At 50.4% G+C, this 16,492-nt stretch overlaps 1 protein-coding gene across 1 annotated transcript; it reads left to right on the top strand.

The window, feature by feature from the left end:
- Positions 1-170: 170 nt before the first annotated feature.
- Positions 171-10,199, top strand: vps35 (VPS35 retromer complex component). The gene is made up of 17 exons (XM_078944805.1): positions 171-254; positions 1,187-1,282; positions 1,354-1,450; positions 1,695-1,818; positions 2,310-2,492; positions 2,563-2,782; positions 2,850-2,933; positions 2,996-3,105; positions 3,194-3,290; positions 3,365-3,513; positions 6,649-6,856; positions 6,978-7,133; positions 7,411-7,533; positions 7,606-7,785; positions 8,467-8,706; positions 8,785-8,928; positions 9,522-10,199. The coding sequence occupies exons 1-17, from the start codon at positions 252-254 to the stop codon at positions 9,699-9,701; spliced, it is 2,394 nt and encodes a 797-aa protein (XP_078800931.1). The 5' UTR covers positions 171-251; the 3' UTR covers positions 9,702-10,199.
- Positions 10,200-16,492: the final 6,293 nt, after the last annotated feature.

Here is a 16,492-nt window from a genome sequence, read left to right as displayed (position 1 = left end):
ATTTGCTTTTTTCATTTCCTCTTCACCTCCTTGTCCTTTATGTTATCATGATTATTATTGTTTTTCATTGTATTTTATGTTTTGTAAACCAAATATTCGGTGACAGATCGGACAGAAAACAAAATATAAAAAAAGGCTGAAAGGCATGATGGGAAAATAGGCGTGTCTAAGTGAGCTGAATAAAGTTTTTTTTTTAAACGGGTCACATGACCGCCAGAGTCTCGAGCTGATCGGATCGCCGTCCTTCTAACATGGTGAGCTTTCCTCCGGCGGAAGGCCTCTCTGCGCGTCCGTGAGCGGACCGCGGAGCTACGGGGAGTTGGTTCGGTTCGGTGGGGAGGCGGCGGCCTGGTGTGACCGGAGCCGTGGCCTAGTCGCCGCTAACGGGAGCTGTGGGCGGGCGAGTCACGTACTTCCTCGTGATTTCCTCACACCGCGCGCTCCCTTCGGTTAAATGCGGGGTTTACCCGCGCGGACGTGTGCGTGGATCGGTGAAATGTTCGTTTGTTTGAGTTCGTATCGGCGGGCTGCGGAACCAGCCTCTGTGTAAACGCGCTTTGGGTCACACGCACGCGCTCCAAAACTAGCTGTGTTGTCTGTTGATTCGGATCGACGGCGCGCGTGATCACGTGACCTTTGAGTTTGTTTGGGCATTTTTAAGCTAGTTTTCAATTCTCGGCCATTTTGACAGGATATGACGTAAAATAGCAGAATTGCGGGCCAATACGCCCCGCCCACCGAGGTGGTTTGAGTTTGCCACTCAGACAAGTGAAATAGCCCCGCCCCTTTTGTGTGTGTGTGTGGGGCGGGGGGGGGGGGTCCATCTTATCTGGACTAGTGGTCCGGGGGAAGAGTTGGTCTGGAGAGTTCTGCTCTGGCTCTGGTTATTCTGGCGGGTTCTGGTTGTTCTGGCGGGTTCTGCTCGGGTTCTGGTTGTTCTGGCGGGTTCTGCTCGGGTTCTGGTTGTTCTGGCGGTTTCTGCTCGGGTTCTGGTTGTTTTGGCGGGTTCTGCTCTGGTTCTGGTTGTTTTGGCGGGTTTTGCTCTGGTTCTGGTTGTTCTGCTCTGGTTCTGGTTGTTTTGGCGGGTTCTGCTCTGGTTCTGGTTGTTTTGGCGGGTTCTGCTCTGGTTCTGGTTGTTCTGGCGGGTTCTGCTCTGGTTCTGAAAGCCCGCCTGTCTCTGTTGCAGCCCACCACCCAGTCCCCTCAGGATGAGCAGGAGAAGCTTCTGGATGAAGCGGTCCAGGCCGTCAAGGTCCAGTCCTTCCAGATGAAGCGATGCCTGGTAGGATGACGGCGTTGTCCGAGCTCCAGCGGCGTCCCCCGGCCCTGACCTCTGACCTCTGTGCGTTTCAGGACAAGAACAAGCTGATGGACGCTCTGAAGCACGCCTCCAACATGCTGGGAGAGCTGCGGACCTCCATGCTGTCTCCAAAGAGTTACTATGAGCTCTGTATCCTTCAGCACCGCGGCGCGAGGACTTCTGGTTCTGCTCGGTTCTGCTTTTGACGTTCGTCTCAAACTGAAACTTCAGCGGGCGCCACGGGCTCCCTGGCCCCGCCCTCTGCGGTTAGCCGGGCCACGAACACAGCGTGGTTCTGCGTTCCTCCTCTGCTGATCAGCGGGGGCGGGGCTTCTGCAGCTGGGGGGGCTGAAGGGGGCGTGCAGGTCTGCGGTGACCCTTGACCGACCTTCAGACATGGCCATCTCTGACGAGCTCCACTACCTGGAGGTCTACCTGACGGACGAGTTTGCCAAGGGGCGGAAGGTGGCGGACCTGTACGAGCTGGTGCAGTACGCCGGGAACATCATCCCCAGACTGTGAGTCCAGCACCGTCTGAGAGGCGGCACTGCATCTGTGGGGGCGGGGCTAACACCTGCTGCCACTAAAGGGCTCAGGAGCCTTGCTCAAGGGCACCACACCGGGGCACAGTCTCTGTCTGCAGGCCCCGGAGCAGTCGCTGGGTCGGAGGTTCAAATCCCACATGTGGATTTGAAGCGGTCAGAGCGCTGGTTTGCTGGGGGAGTTGGACCTCCGGTTCTCTGCTGAGAGTTCTGAAGGTTCTGATCCAACTGAAGCGCCCCCACAAACCCCCCTGTTACTGAAGGGGGGGGGGGGGGGGGTCCAACGGAGCAGGCTGATCTAGATCCTCGTCCAATCAGGGGACAACAAGGATCATCTGCAAACAAAGATGGCAGAAAACAAAGACCTCCCACTCTGACTGAAAATAAGAAACAGTAAACAATCATACCCCCCCCCCCCCCCCCCAGCAGGTCGTCATGACCGCTCTGAGCCCCTCCTCTGTCCGCAGGTACCTGCTGATCACGGTGGGGGTGGTGTACGTCCGCTCCTTCCCTCAGTCCCGCAAAGACATCCTGAAGGACCTGGTGGAGATGTGTCGCGGCGTCCAGCACCCCCTCAGGGGACTCTTCCTCAGAAACTACCTGCTGCAGTGCACGCGCAACATCCTCCCCGACGACGGCGAGCAGCCGGAGTAAGAGCGCCTCGCCGCCCGCCTCCTCTGTGCTCGGCTCCAGCTGTAAACGTGCCGCTTCCCTCCCCAGGGGGACGGAGGAGATGACGGGCGACATCAACGACTCGGTGGACTTCGTCCTCCTGAACTTCGCTGAGATGAACAAACTGTGGGTCCGCATGCAGCACCAGGGCCACAGCCGGGACCGCGAGAAGAGGGAGAAGGAGCGGCAGGAGCTGAGGATCCTGGTGGGCACCAACCTGGTTCGGCTCAGCCAGCTGGAGGGCGTGAACGTGGACAAGTACAAGCAGGTGAGAGGCGGCGCCCCCGCGGCGGAGCGGGTCCCGGCCCGTCTGCAGTGACGGCTTGTGTCTGCAGATCGTGCTGTCCGGCGTGCTGGAGCAGGTGGTGAACTGCAGGGACTCTCTGGCTCAGGAGTACCTGATGGAGTGCATCATCCAGGTTTGTGGCACCTGCTCAGGTGGGAGGGTCTCCGGCGCCGACTGACCAGTCCTTCTGTCCAGGTGTTTCCGGACGAGTTCCACCTTCAGACCCTCAATCCCTTCCTGCGTTCCTGTGCGGAGCTACACCAAAATGTCAACGTGAAGAACATCATCATCGCCCTCATTGACAGGTGAGGCCTTCGCCGTCGGGTCTATGCCCGCCGTCTGTGCCGCCGGTTCTTGGAGGGGGCTAACGGCGGCTCTGGTCCTGCGGTTTAGACTGGCTCTGTTCGCTCACCGGGAAGACGGCCCCGGCATCCCCGCTGAGATCAAGCTGTTCGACATCTTCTCCCAACAGGTGGCCACCGTCATCCAGGTGAGACTCACTCGGTCCCCGCAGAGCCTCGGAATGCGTGGAGGACTTCCTGTTGACGTGTTTTTGGTTTTCAGTCTCGCCAGGACATGCCGTCAGAAGACGTGGTCTCCCTGCAGGTTTCTCTCATTAACTTAGCCATGAAGTGCTACCCGGACCGCGTGGACTACGTGGACAAAGTCCTGGAGAGCACCGTGGAGATCTTCAACAAACTCAACCTGGAGCAGTAAGTCTGTTTCATGCCGACACAGTTCCACCGGCTCTGTTCACCCGGCGACGGCAAAGTAAGCAGCTCTTTAAGCCGCCGTACGCCGTTATTCCAACGGATGGTGAGGCGGAGAAACGCTGCTTCAGTCAGTAAAGCTGACTGTTGTCGTCCTCGTCGAGGCTGCCCCCCCCCTTCCAACTCTCACTCCATCCAATAGGCTCCGTGCACGTAACTAAGGAGTTCTACTTCCGCCGCCTTGAGTGTGAGGCCGACCATTTCCGGTTTGCGACTTCTATAGCAGCGACACGGCAGATTTTGATTGCCAAAGATGGCATATTTCACCCGTTGTCTACAAGGTCTCCCGAAAATCGACGTGAACGACATCTACAGGATCGTCGACCAGTGCGTGGTCACATGGGCAAAATATCGTGTCAAAAAAACCGGAAGGGAAATGTGTCCCGTTGTAAACAAACCTTTGCTGTCACATTTATGCAGCAGCTCGGTAATATACGAGGTGATCTTCCAAACGGGCTTTTATTAATGTTATGAATATTATGAAGCGCCTGTTCGCTCATCATTTTATATTTAATCCGTGTGGTCAGTGTTTTTTTGTGGAAGAAGTACGGAGCTGGAAGAAGAACCCAGTGTTAGGACAGGCTAACAACACGGGCTAACAACATTAGCCTTTCGATGGACACAAAATCCAGGACGAACCATTTGGGAAACGCTGCAATCCTGGCTGCACGTAAATGTCTGGGAATAACATCAGCCTTTATTTTGTCGGGGCACAACTAGAAACATAATTCCATGTGATTTTTTTTTTTTGAACAGTTTCTAAGGACTGAGCAGCATTTCTGCTCTGAAAAGCTCACACACACTTTATGCTCTGCTCTGTCCTCGCGAGTCCGGCAGCCGCTAACCCAGAGCGGCGGTTCGGCTCGCAGTCCGAATTCTCACACATAACAAAACAACAAAACGCACACGTAACAAATCACCCTCCCCTCAAACACATTAATAAATCCGGCTGCTCTGCTCAGAGAGGTTCACTTGGTCCACTGGCACCGGAGCCCAAACGCAGAGCTCGGGTGCCGGGTCCAGAGCCAGCGGGGGGAGAGCGGAGCGGCGCTTTGCGCGGGGTGTCCGCAGAGTAGCTGGTCGGTCCCGTATGAGCTCCAAAGCTTTCTCTCAGCGAAACACCATCTATGCGTGACGTAAACCAGAGCAGTAGTGACACACGATAGGAATGACCGTTTACATGAACATGACCCACCTTTCTCCATCGGAAAGAAATTTTGATCCGAACGAGTCTGACCGGGGCAAAGTATTCCGAACGGCGTGTTTACATGACGCATTTTCTTTCCGATTGCTGCAAATACGAAACACGACTCGTCTTGCTTGAGGTGAAGTCCTCCCGCCGTGTTCACCATCCATTAGGTTCTCACCGACACATCTACTGGAAAGCTATGAAAGCTTATATTAGTACTGTTGTACTTTGACAAATTCGCACACAGGGGTACACAAAAATGTTGTGATGTCTTTGTCACACGTTGAAACACCAAACGTCTGTATTTTACCCGAAATCCGCTCCTATTTACTCAAAACTAGCAACTCAACAAAACTCCCCACAACAATAACACGACCAACAGGAAGTTGTCGGCCTTACACTCGAAACACGGAAGTTAACCGGAAGTTCTATCGTGCACGTAGGCTATTCTGAAGAGACGCGGATTTGTAGAGAAATAATCTATGCGTGGTTCATATTAATCTGGTGCATAGTGCACATGTGAACGGCGAGGTTGGTAACACCAACAGTTGCATCATTTCTCAGAGAAGCAACAACAAAAATGTGAGATAAAGAAACCTGCGTTTCAGTTTGGCCACCAGGGGGAGCTCTAGCTTTAGTGAAGGGCCACATCAGGACCACCTTAAAATAAATACAAACACCTACGTTTGACAAAATATTGTAAACTTGTAACTCAAGTAAGTAAAAAACTGTTACCAAATTAAAATGTTTCTTTGCATTTTCACCATTTATCATTCTCCCTTTATGCTTTCAGCTCTCAGTTTTCAAGTTCAATTCAGTTGGTCTGGTCCTATTTTTGCGTGGGGGCGGGGCTTACCAGGACATGATTTCCCAAAGAACTTATGGCGATGAGAAAATGTGTAGCGAGGCTCTGTCACCAGATGGATATGGTGTCCCGGTAGCCAATGAGCTCGAAGCCCCGCCCCCACGTATAACGGGGCAGTTCAGCAGCGAAAACCTGAACTGAACCAAAAAGAACAAAAAGTTGAAAATACAAATATATTTGTTTAAAATTTGTTTTAGCTTTAATTTTTTCTGATCATAGATGGGAAATTCCATTATACGTTAGCGTCAAGCTAGCGGACTTAGACCTTACTGCTGTAATTGTTCAAATAAGTCTATAGATGTATATTAGAGTTTTCCACAAACCTTCAGATTGTGTTTAGTAGAGCGTCCAGCACTTTTGCAGCTGGTCACCATGATTTTTCCACGGCTTGATCTCACCAAATCTCACGAGAGTAGCATTAGGCCACCGGAAAGGAAAGGCACGAAAGACCAACCAAATCAACCTTTATTTATAAAGCACCTTTCCAACACATGTCACTTCAGTAAAGATGACTTTACTGAAGTTTTCTCTGCTAACAGAAAGTATGTTAGTATAGTATTCTTTGGCCGTTTACTCACTGAACCATTGCAGATCCCGGTTTGTTCATAAATGAAGGCGTCAGCCTCGCAAAGAAACAGAAAAAAAGTCATTCATAAATCGTGGATTTAATGCGGATTCTCTTTGTAATATTCTAGCATAAATATTTTATTCATTTTTAAAGGATGGAGGTGTATAAATGTTCAGCTCTTTTTTAACTTTCATTACTTTCATTACATTCATTACATTAAAAAACGTGTTTTGGTAAAGTGGAATGAAAACGCCTGTTTCCTGATTTTCTGTCCGTTTTGGCTGTAATGATGCCATCAGTAATGGACACGGATGACACGCCCACCCGCTTCATCAGAACGTTTTTGGGGTCTCGTCCGTGATCGTGGACTCTAAAATGACCCCCGTGGTTCGTCCTTGTTGGTCCGATTTTTGAAGAAGTCTCTGGGGGTAAACGGATCCGTCTGTGTTCCTGCAGCATAGCGACGAGCAGCGCCGTTTCCAAAGAGCTGACCCGTCTGCTGAAGATCCCGGTGGACACCTACAACAACATCCTGATGGTTCTGCAGCTGAAGCACTTCCCGCCGCTCTTCGAATATTTCGACTACGAGTCACGCAAAAGCATGAGCTGCTACGTGCTGAACAACACGCTGGACTACAACACCATCATCGTGGCGCAGGAACAGGTGGGGTGGCTGCTGCTGCAGTGGCTGAGCACCGGCGGTTCTGACCCGTTCTGTGGAAGCGGTGTTGTCAGAACCCAGAGCTGTCCACGCAGTCACACTGAAGGGAGTGTGCTCTCCCCAGGTGGACGCCATCCTGAGCTTGGTCTCCACGCTCGTTCAGGACCAGCCGGACCAGCCGGCTGATGAGCCCGACCCAGAGGACTTTGCTGAGGAGCAAAGCCTGGTGGGTCGTTTCATCCACCTGCTGCATTCCGAAGACCCAGATCAACAGTACCTGGTATGTTCCTCTGTCTGGGTCTGTCTGGACCAGAGGTCCCCAAATCCAGGTCTGGAGGGTCGGTGTCCTGCATGTTTTCCAACCAACCTGCCATTGAAGCTCCTTATTGGCTGAACTCCCCTGATCAGGTACTCAGCAGCAAATAAGGCGGGGTTTCTGGAAAACCGGCAGGACACTGGTCCTCGAGGCCTGGATTTGGGGCCCCCTGATCTAGAACGTCCAGAACTCATGGTTCTGCGTCTTCAGAGCTGAAACGGATCTCTTCATTTTGCTTCAGATTCTGAACACGGCTCGAAAACATTTTGGTGCCGGTGGGAACCAGAGGATTCGCTACACGCTGCCCCCGCTGGTGTTCGCCGCCTACCAGCTGGCCTTCAGATACAAGGAGAACTCATCCACGGTAAGCCCCGCCCTTCCCTGGAGCGCCCGTCCGCGGGTTCAGCGGTATCGACGTCTCCAAACCTGTTTGCAGGACGACAAGTGGGAGAAGAAGTGCCAGAAGATCTTCTCCTTCGCTCACCAGACCATCAGCGCGCTCATCAAGGCGGAGCTCTCCGAGCTGCCGCTGAGGCTCTTCCTGCAGGGGGCGCTAGCCGGCGGGGAGATAGGCTTTGAGAACCACGAAACTGTGGCCTACGAGTTCATGTCTCAGGTAGAACGCCGCTTTGCTTTTTCTGGATACGGACGGCGCTGTGATGTAGAGCTGTTGTCGTGAAAAGTTTGCCGTCGTTTACGAGGTCACAGGAAGCGGAACGACTTCTTCTGCGGAAACGCGTGAAGAAGCTGCAGCAAAAAACAATGTTCCCCAACAAATCCTCGTAAAGACGAAGATCCGAGATCCGAGTCAGACGCCAAAGATGAGCAGAGAGACGGCTGAGCCGCACGACCCAATGAAAATCCCAGATGTGATGATCCCTTGGGGGTCGCCTCGGCTATTCCGCTGCCCCCGAGGCGCTTTGGCAGAGAGTTTTGCGCCGGATGTCCTTCCTGACTCAACCTGACCCGGGCTGGGGACCGGCACAGGGAGACCCAGACTTGGGGCCTCCTTGTGGCTTCATGGTTGGGCAGTAGCGTAAGGAAGCTGGCCCAATAACCCCCACTGGCTGAACCTGATCGCCCCCCTGGGATTCAAACCCTGATTCCCCAGGCACCAGTCTGCACACAGCGCTGTCATCTTAGAAATAACCTGTGGGATTATGACCAAAGTGTGTTAGTTCAGAGAAAAGCACCCCAAACTCTGAACTTCAGAACCAGACCCAGGATGAAGGTCTGCTCCTGGTTCAGGCTTTTGTCTGTGCTGTCGCCTTCCCATCATGCACCTCTGCTCCTCCAGGCCTTCTCTCTTTACGAGGACGAGATCAGCGACTCCAAAGCGCAGCTGGCCGCCATCACGCTGATCATCGGCACCTTCGAGCGGACCCGCTGTTTCAGCGAGGAGAACCACGAGCCTCTGAGGACGCAGTGCGCCCTCGCCGCGTCCAAGCTGCTGAAGAAGCCAGACCAGTGCCGCGCCGTCAGCACCTGCGCACACCTGTTCTGGTCGGGACGCAGCACCGACAAGAACGGGGAGGAGGTGAGTTCAGGGTCCCTCCTCGAGTGATTAGGGTCCCGGAGGGTCCGGCTCTGCTCACGCCGCTCTGACCTCCTGCAGATCCGTGACGGGAAGCGTGTGATGGAGTGTCTGAAGAAGGCCCTGAAGATCGCCAACCAGTGCATGGACTCCTCGCTGCAGGTCCAGCTCTTCATCGAGATCCTGAACAGATACGTCTGCTTCTACGAGCGGGAGAACGACGCGGTACGGCGCTGGGGGCGGGGCTTCGCACGTGTCCATGTCTGCTCCACTGCACATGATTGCAGGGATTTGACCTTTAACCCCTAAGACCTGGTGTGGGTTGTGTCACCACAGTGCTCTGTGAGTACGGGTGGAGAGGATCAGCTCGGGCTTTGGCCCCTCCCTCTCTACCCACACCCTCCCTGACAAAAGTCTGTACTCCCAAAACAGAAGGTGGCGGTGGAGTCTCTCCCCAGGGGGGTCAGGTCTTCCTACCCCTCCTCTGGAGGTGGAGCTTGCCCACATCCTGTCGGCTGTTTTCAGTTTTATTATAACATCTACGGTTGTTTTTTATTGCGGTGTGGAACGGGGGGGTTGGTTCTGAACTGTCCCCCCATCTCCAATACCCCCCTCCCCCTCATTCCCCATCCAGTCCAAAAAGAAAAGCTCCCGAGCGTAAACGTTCTCCTGGACACCAAAAGGGGTTTATTCAAACCTACTCCTCCTGTTGTAGCATCTGTCCACCGCTGGAACACCGCGGCTCTGAACAGTTGGTGCTTTCTGAACCTCAGCGGTTGAGTCAACAGCTGTCTTTGTTTTTGATGCCCCGCCCCCAGGTGACAGTCCAGGTGCTGAACCAGCTCATCCAGAAGATCAGAGAAGATCTCCCCAACCTGGAAGCCAGTGAAGAAACGGAGCAGATCAACAAACATTTCCACAACACGCTGGAGCACCTGCGCCTGCAGAGGGAGTCCCCCGAGTCGGAGGGCCCCGCCTACGAGGGGCTGGTCCTGTAACTCCGCCCCCGCCCGCCCTCACTTCACCTTCATCATCATGTGTAACTTCACTCACGCGGTCACAAACCATGGTCCTGAAGGGCGGAGACAAAGACTCGGAGAACCCCGCCCTCGCTGGGTTCCGTCTTTCTGCTGCAGCTGATTGGTGGAGTTCAGGAGCACTTCCTGTGTTGTTCACCTGCGGCCGGGGGAGCGCTCCTGTCGGAGGTGAGGCTAGCCACGTGTGCTAATGTTGTCCACGCCGCTGCGCCCCCTGCTGCTGCTGCAGAGGAACTGCAGACGGAACCGAGGCTTCTGGGGGATTCAAACCTGCAGATGGTTCATTACTGAGGCGTCTGCACAGAAAAAGCTTTTCTTCTGACGGTTCTTCTTCATGTTAGGAGCATGTTTTCTTTTTGCTTTTAGATGTTTCAGCCTCTTGTAAATCGGATAGATAAAAAATGCTTATTAAATGGAAATGATGGTCATTTACCACAATAAAGATGAAATTCAGAATTATTCCAGGTTTCATTTTTGGGCAAACGTTTCCTTTACGTCTCATAAAATGAGCTGCTGTGAATGTTCCCATTCATGTATTTAATGATCGGCTTGACTTCAGCGTCATTTGAAACTGGTTCTGAGGTCCAGCAGGTCAGAACCGCAGCATCGGAACCGCTTTGATGTGACATCAGAGCTGACCATCAAACACCAGACTGTCCCAAGTGTGGCTGACCTGAAGGGACTCACAATGTTGCAAACTGTGCACACACAGGTACACACATGAACACAAGCACATATGCACACAGGTTCACACAAGTAGACGTGCACATACATGCACACAAGTGCACACAGGTACACACATGCACACATGCAGACAGGTTCACACAAGTACACACATGAACACAAGCACCCATGCAGACAGGTTCACACAAGCACACACATGCAGACAGGTACACACATGCAGACAGGTTCACACAAGTACACACATGAACACAAGCACACATGCAGACAGGTTCACACAAGTACACGTGCACACACATGCACACAAGTGCACACAGGTACACACATGAACACAAGCACACATGCAGACAGGTACACACATGCAGACAGGTACACACATGCAGACAGGTTCACACAAGTACACACATGAACACAAGCACCCATGCAGACAGGTTCACACAAGTACACGTGCACACACATGCACACAAGTGCACACAGGTACACACATGAACACAAGCACCCATGCAGACAGGTACACACAAGCACACATATGAACACAAGCACACATGCAGACAGGTTCACACAAGTACACATATGAACACAAGCACACATGCAGACAGGTTCACACAAGTACACACATGAACACAAGCACACATGCAGACAGGTTCACACAAGTACACACATGAACACAAGCACACATAAAGTCAGGTTCACACAAGTACACACATGAACACAAGCACACATGCAGACAGGTTCACACAAGTACACATATGAACACAAGCACACATACAGACAGGTACACACAAGTACACACATGAACACAAGCACACATGCAGACAGGTTCACACAAGTACACACATGAACACAAGCACACATAAAGTCAGGTTCACACAAGTACACACATGAACACAAGCACACATGCAGACAGGTTCACACAAGTACACATATGAACACAAGCACACATAAAGTCAGGTTCACACAAGTACACACATGAACACAAGCACACATGCAGACAGGTTCACACAAGTACACACATGAACACAAGCACCCATGCAGACAGGTACACACAAGCACACACATGCAGACAGGTACACACATGCAGACAGGTTCACACAAGTACACACATGAAGACAGGTACACACATGCAGACAGGTTCACACAAGTACACACATGAACACAAGCACACATGCAGACAGGTTCACACAAGTACACACATGAACACAAGCACACATGCAGACAGGTTCACACAAGTACACGTGCACACACATGCACACAAGTGCACACAGGTACACACATGAACACAAGCACACATGCAGACAGGTTCACACAAGTACACACATGAACACAAGCACACATGCAGACAGGTTCACACAAGTACACACATGAACACAAGCACACATGCAGACGGGTTCACACAAGTACACATATGAACACAAGCACACATGCAGACAGGTTCACACAAGTACACACATGAACACAAGCACACATGCAGACAGGTTCACACAAGTACACATATGAACACAAGCACACATGCAGACAGGTTCACACAAGTACACACATGAACACAAGCACACATGCAGACAGGTTCACACAAGTACACATATGAACACAAGCACACATGCAGACAGGTTCACACAAGTACACACATGAACACAAGCACACATGCAGACAGGTTCACACAAGTACACGTGCACACACATGCACACAAGTGCACACAGGTACACACATGAACACAAGCACACATGCAGACAGGTTCACACAAGTACACATATGAACACAAGCACACATACAGACAGGTTCACACAAGTACACACATGAACACAAGCACACATGCAGACAGGTTCACACAAGTACACACATGAACACAAGCACACATGCAGACAGGTTCACACAAGTACACATATGAACACAAGCACACATGCAGACAGGTTCACACAAGTACACATATGAACACAAGCACACATGCAGACAGGTTCACACAAGTACACACATGAACACAAGCACACATGCAGACAGGTTCACACAAGTACACACATGAACACAAGCACACATGCAGACAGGTTCACACAAGTACACACATGAACACAAGCACACATGCAGACAGGTTCACACAAGTACACACGTGAACACAAGCACACATGCAGACAGGTTCACACAAGTACACATATGAACACAAGCACACATGCAGACAGGTTCACACAAGTACACACATGAACACAAGCACACATGCAGACAGGTTCACACAAGTACACGTGCACACACATGCACACAAGTGCACACAGGTACACACATGAACACAAGCACACATGCAGACAGGTTCACACAAGTACACATATGAACACAAGCACACATACAGACAGGTTCACACAAGTACACACATGAACACAAGCACACATGCAGACAGGTTCACACAAGTACACACATGAACACAAGCACACATGCAGACAGGTTCACACAAGTACACATATGAACACAAGCACACATACAGACAGGTTCACACAAGTACACATATGAACACAAGCACACATGCAGACAGGTTCACACAAGTACACATATGAACACAAGCACACATGCAGACAGGTTCACACAAGTACACATATGAACACAAGCACACATGCAGACAGGTTCACACAAGTACACACATGAACACAAGCACACATTCAGACAGGTTCACACAAGTACACGTGCACACACATGCACACAAGTGCACACAGGTACACACATGAACACAAGCACACATGCAGACAGGTTCACACAAGTACACATATGAACACAAGCACTCATACAGACAGGTTCACACAAGTACACACATGAACACAAGCACACATGCAGACAGGTTCACACAAGTACACACATGAACACAAGCACACATAAAGTCAGGTTCACACAAGTACACACATGAACACAAGCACACATGCAGACAGGTTCACACAAGTACACATATGAACACAAGCACACATAAAGTCAGGTTCACACAAGTACACACATGAACACAATCACACATGCAGACAGGTTCACACAAGTACACACATGAACACAAGCACACATGCAGACAGGTTCACACAAGTACACACATGAACACAAGCACACATGCAGACAGGTTCACACAAGTACACGTGCACACACATGCACACAAGTGCACACAGGTACACACATGAACACAAGCACACATGCAGACAGGTTCACACAAGTACACATATGAACACAAGCACACATACAGACAGGTTCACACAAGTACACACATGAACACAAGCACCCATGCAGACAGGTACACACAAGCACACACATGCAGACAGGTACACACATGCAGACAGGTTCACACAAGTACACACATGAAGACAGGTACACACATGCAGACAGGTTCACACAAGTACACACATGAACACAAGCACACATGCAGACAGGTTCACACAAGTACACACATGAACACAAGCACACATGCAGACAGGTTCACACAAGTACACACATGAACACAAGCACACATGCAGACAGGTTCACACAAGTACACGTGCACACACATGCACACAAGTGCACACAGGTACACACATGAACACAAGCACACATGCAGACAGGTTCACACAAGTACACACATGAACACAAGCACACATGCAGACGGGTTCACACAAGTACACATATGAACACAAGCACACATGCAGACAGGTTCACACAAGTACACACATGAACACAAGCACACATGCAGACAGGTTCACACAAGTACACATATGAACACAAGCACACATGCAGACAGGTTCACACAAGTACACACATGAACACAAGCACACATGCAGACAGGTTCACACAAGTACACATATGAACACAAGCACACATACAGACAGGTTCACACAAGTACACACATGAACACAAGCACACATGCAGACAGGTTCACACAAGTACACACATGAACACAAGCACACATGCAGACAGGTTCACACAAGTACACACATGAACACAAGCACACATGCAGACAGGTTCACACAAGTACACACATGAACACAAGCACACATGCAGACAGGTTCACACAAGTACACATATGAACACAAGCACACATGCAGACAGGTTCACACAAGTACACATATGAACACAAGCACACATGCAGACAGGTTCACACAAGTACACACATGAACACAAGCACACATGCAGACAGGTTCACACAAGTACACGTGCACACACATGCACACAAGTGCACACAGGTACACACATGAACACAAGCACACATGCAGACAGGTTCACACAAGTACACACATGAACACAAGCACACATACAGACAGGTTCACACAAGTACACACATGAACACAAGCACACATGCAGACAGGTTCACACAAGTACACACATGAACACAAGCACACATGCAGACAGGTTCACACAAGTACACATATGAACACAAGCACACATACAGACAGGTTCACACAAGTACACATATGAACACAAGCACACATGCAGACAGGTTCACACAAGTACACATATGAACACAAGCACACATGCAGACAGGTTCACACAAGTACACATATGAACACAAGCACACATGCAGACAGGTTCACACAAGTACACACATGAACACAAGCACACATTCAGACAGGTTCACACAAGTACACGTGCACACACATGCACACAAGTGCACACAGGTACACACATAAACACAAGCACACATGCAGACAGGTTCACACAAGTACACATATGAACACAAGCACACATGCAGACAGGTTCACACAAGTACACACATGAACACAAGCACACATGCAGACAGGTTCACACAAGTACACGTGCACACACATGCACACAAGTGCACACAGGTACACACATGAACACAAGCACACATGCAGACAGGTTCACACAAGTACACATATGAACACAAGCACACATACAGACAGGTTCACACAAGTACACACATGAACACAAGCACACATGCAGACAGGTTCACACAAGTACACACATGAACACAAGCACACATGCAGACAGGTTCACACAAGTACACATATGAACACAAGCACACATGCAGACAGGTTCACACAAGTACACATATGAACACAAGCACACATGCAGACAGGTTCACACAAGTACACACATGAACACAAGCACACATACAGACAGGTTCACACAAGTACACATATGAACACAAGCACACATGCAGACAGGTTCACACAAGTACACATATGAACACAAGCACACATGCAGACAGGTTCACACAAGTACACATATGAACACAAGCACACATGCAGACAGGTTCACACAAGTACACACATGAACACAAGCACACATGCAGACAGGTTCACACAAGTACACGTGCACACACATGCACACAAGTGCACACAGGTACACACATGAACACAAGCACACATACAGACAGGTTCACACAAGTACACACATGAACACAAGCACACATGCAGACAGGTTCACACAAGTACACACATGAACACAAGCACACATGCAGACAGGTTCACACAAGTACACATATGAACACAAGCACACATGCAGACAGGTTCACCTAAGTACACACATGAACACAAGCACACATGCAGACAGGTTCACACAAGTACACGTGCACACACATGCACACAAGTGCACACAGGTACACACATGAACACAAGCACACATGCAGACAGGTTCACACAAGTACACATATGAACACAAGCACACATACAGACAGGTTCACACAAGTACACACATGAACACAAGCACACATGCAGACAGGTTCACACAAGTACACACATGAACACAAGCACACATGCAGACAGGTTCACACAAGTACACATATGAACACAAGCACACATGCAGACAGGTTCACACAAGTACACACATGAACACAAGCACACATGCAGACAGGTTCACACAAGTACACACACGAACACAAGCACACATGCAGACAGGTTCACACAAGTACACGTGCACACACATGCACACAAGTGCACACAGGTACTCACATGAACACAAGCACACATGCAGACAGGTTCACACAAGTACACATATGAACACAAGCACACATACAGACAGGTTCACACAAGTACACACATGAACACAAGCACACATGCAGACAGGTTCACACAAGTACACACATGAACACAAGCACACATACAGACAGGTTCACACAAGTACAC

Source organism: Oryzias latipes, chromosome 3, assembly GCF_053564925.1.
Source record: "Oryzias latipes strain Hd-rR chromosome 3, Olatipes_Hd-rR_3.1".
In the NCBI taxonomy this organism is placed as follows: Eukaryota; Metazoa; Chordata; class Actinopteri; order Beloniformes; family Adrianichthyidae; genus Oryzias; species Oryzias latipes.
Note: the sequence above shows the minus strand (reverse complement) of the source record. Positions and strands in the feature narration are given on the sequence as shown.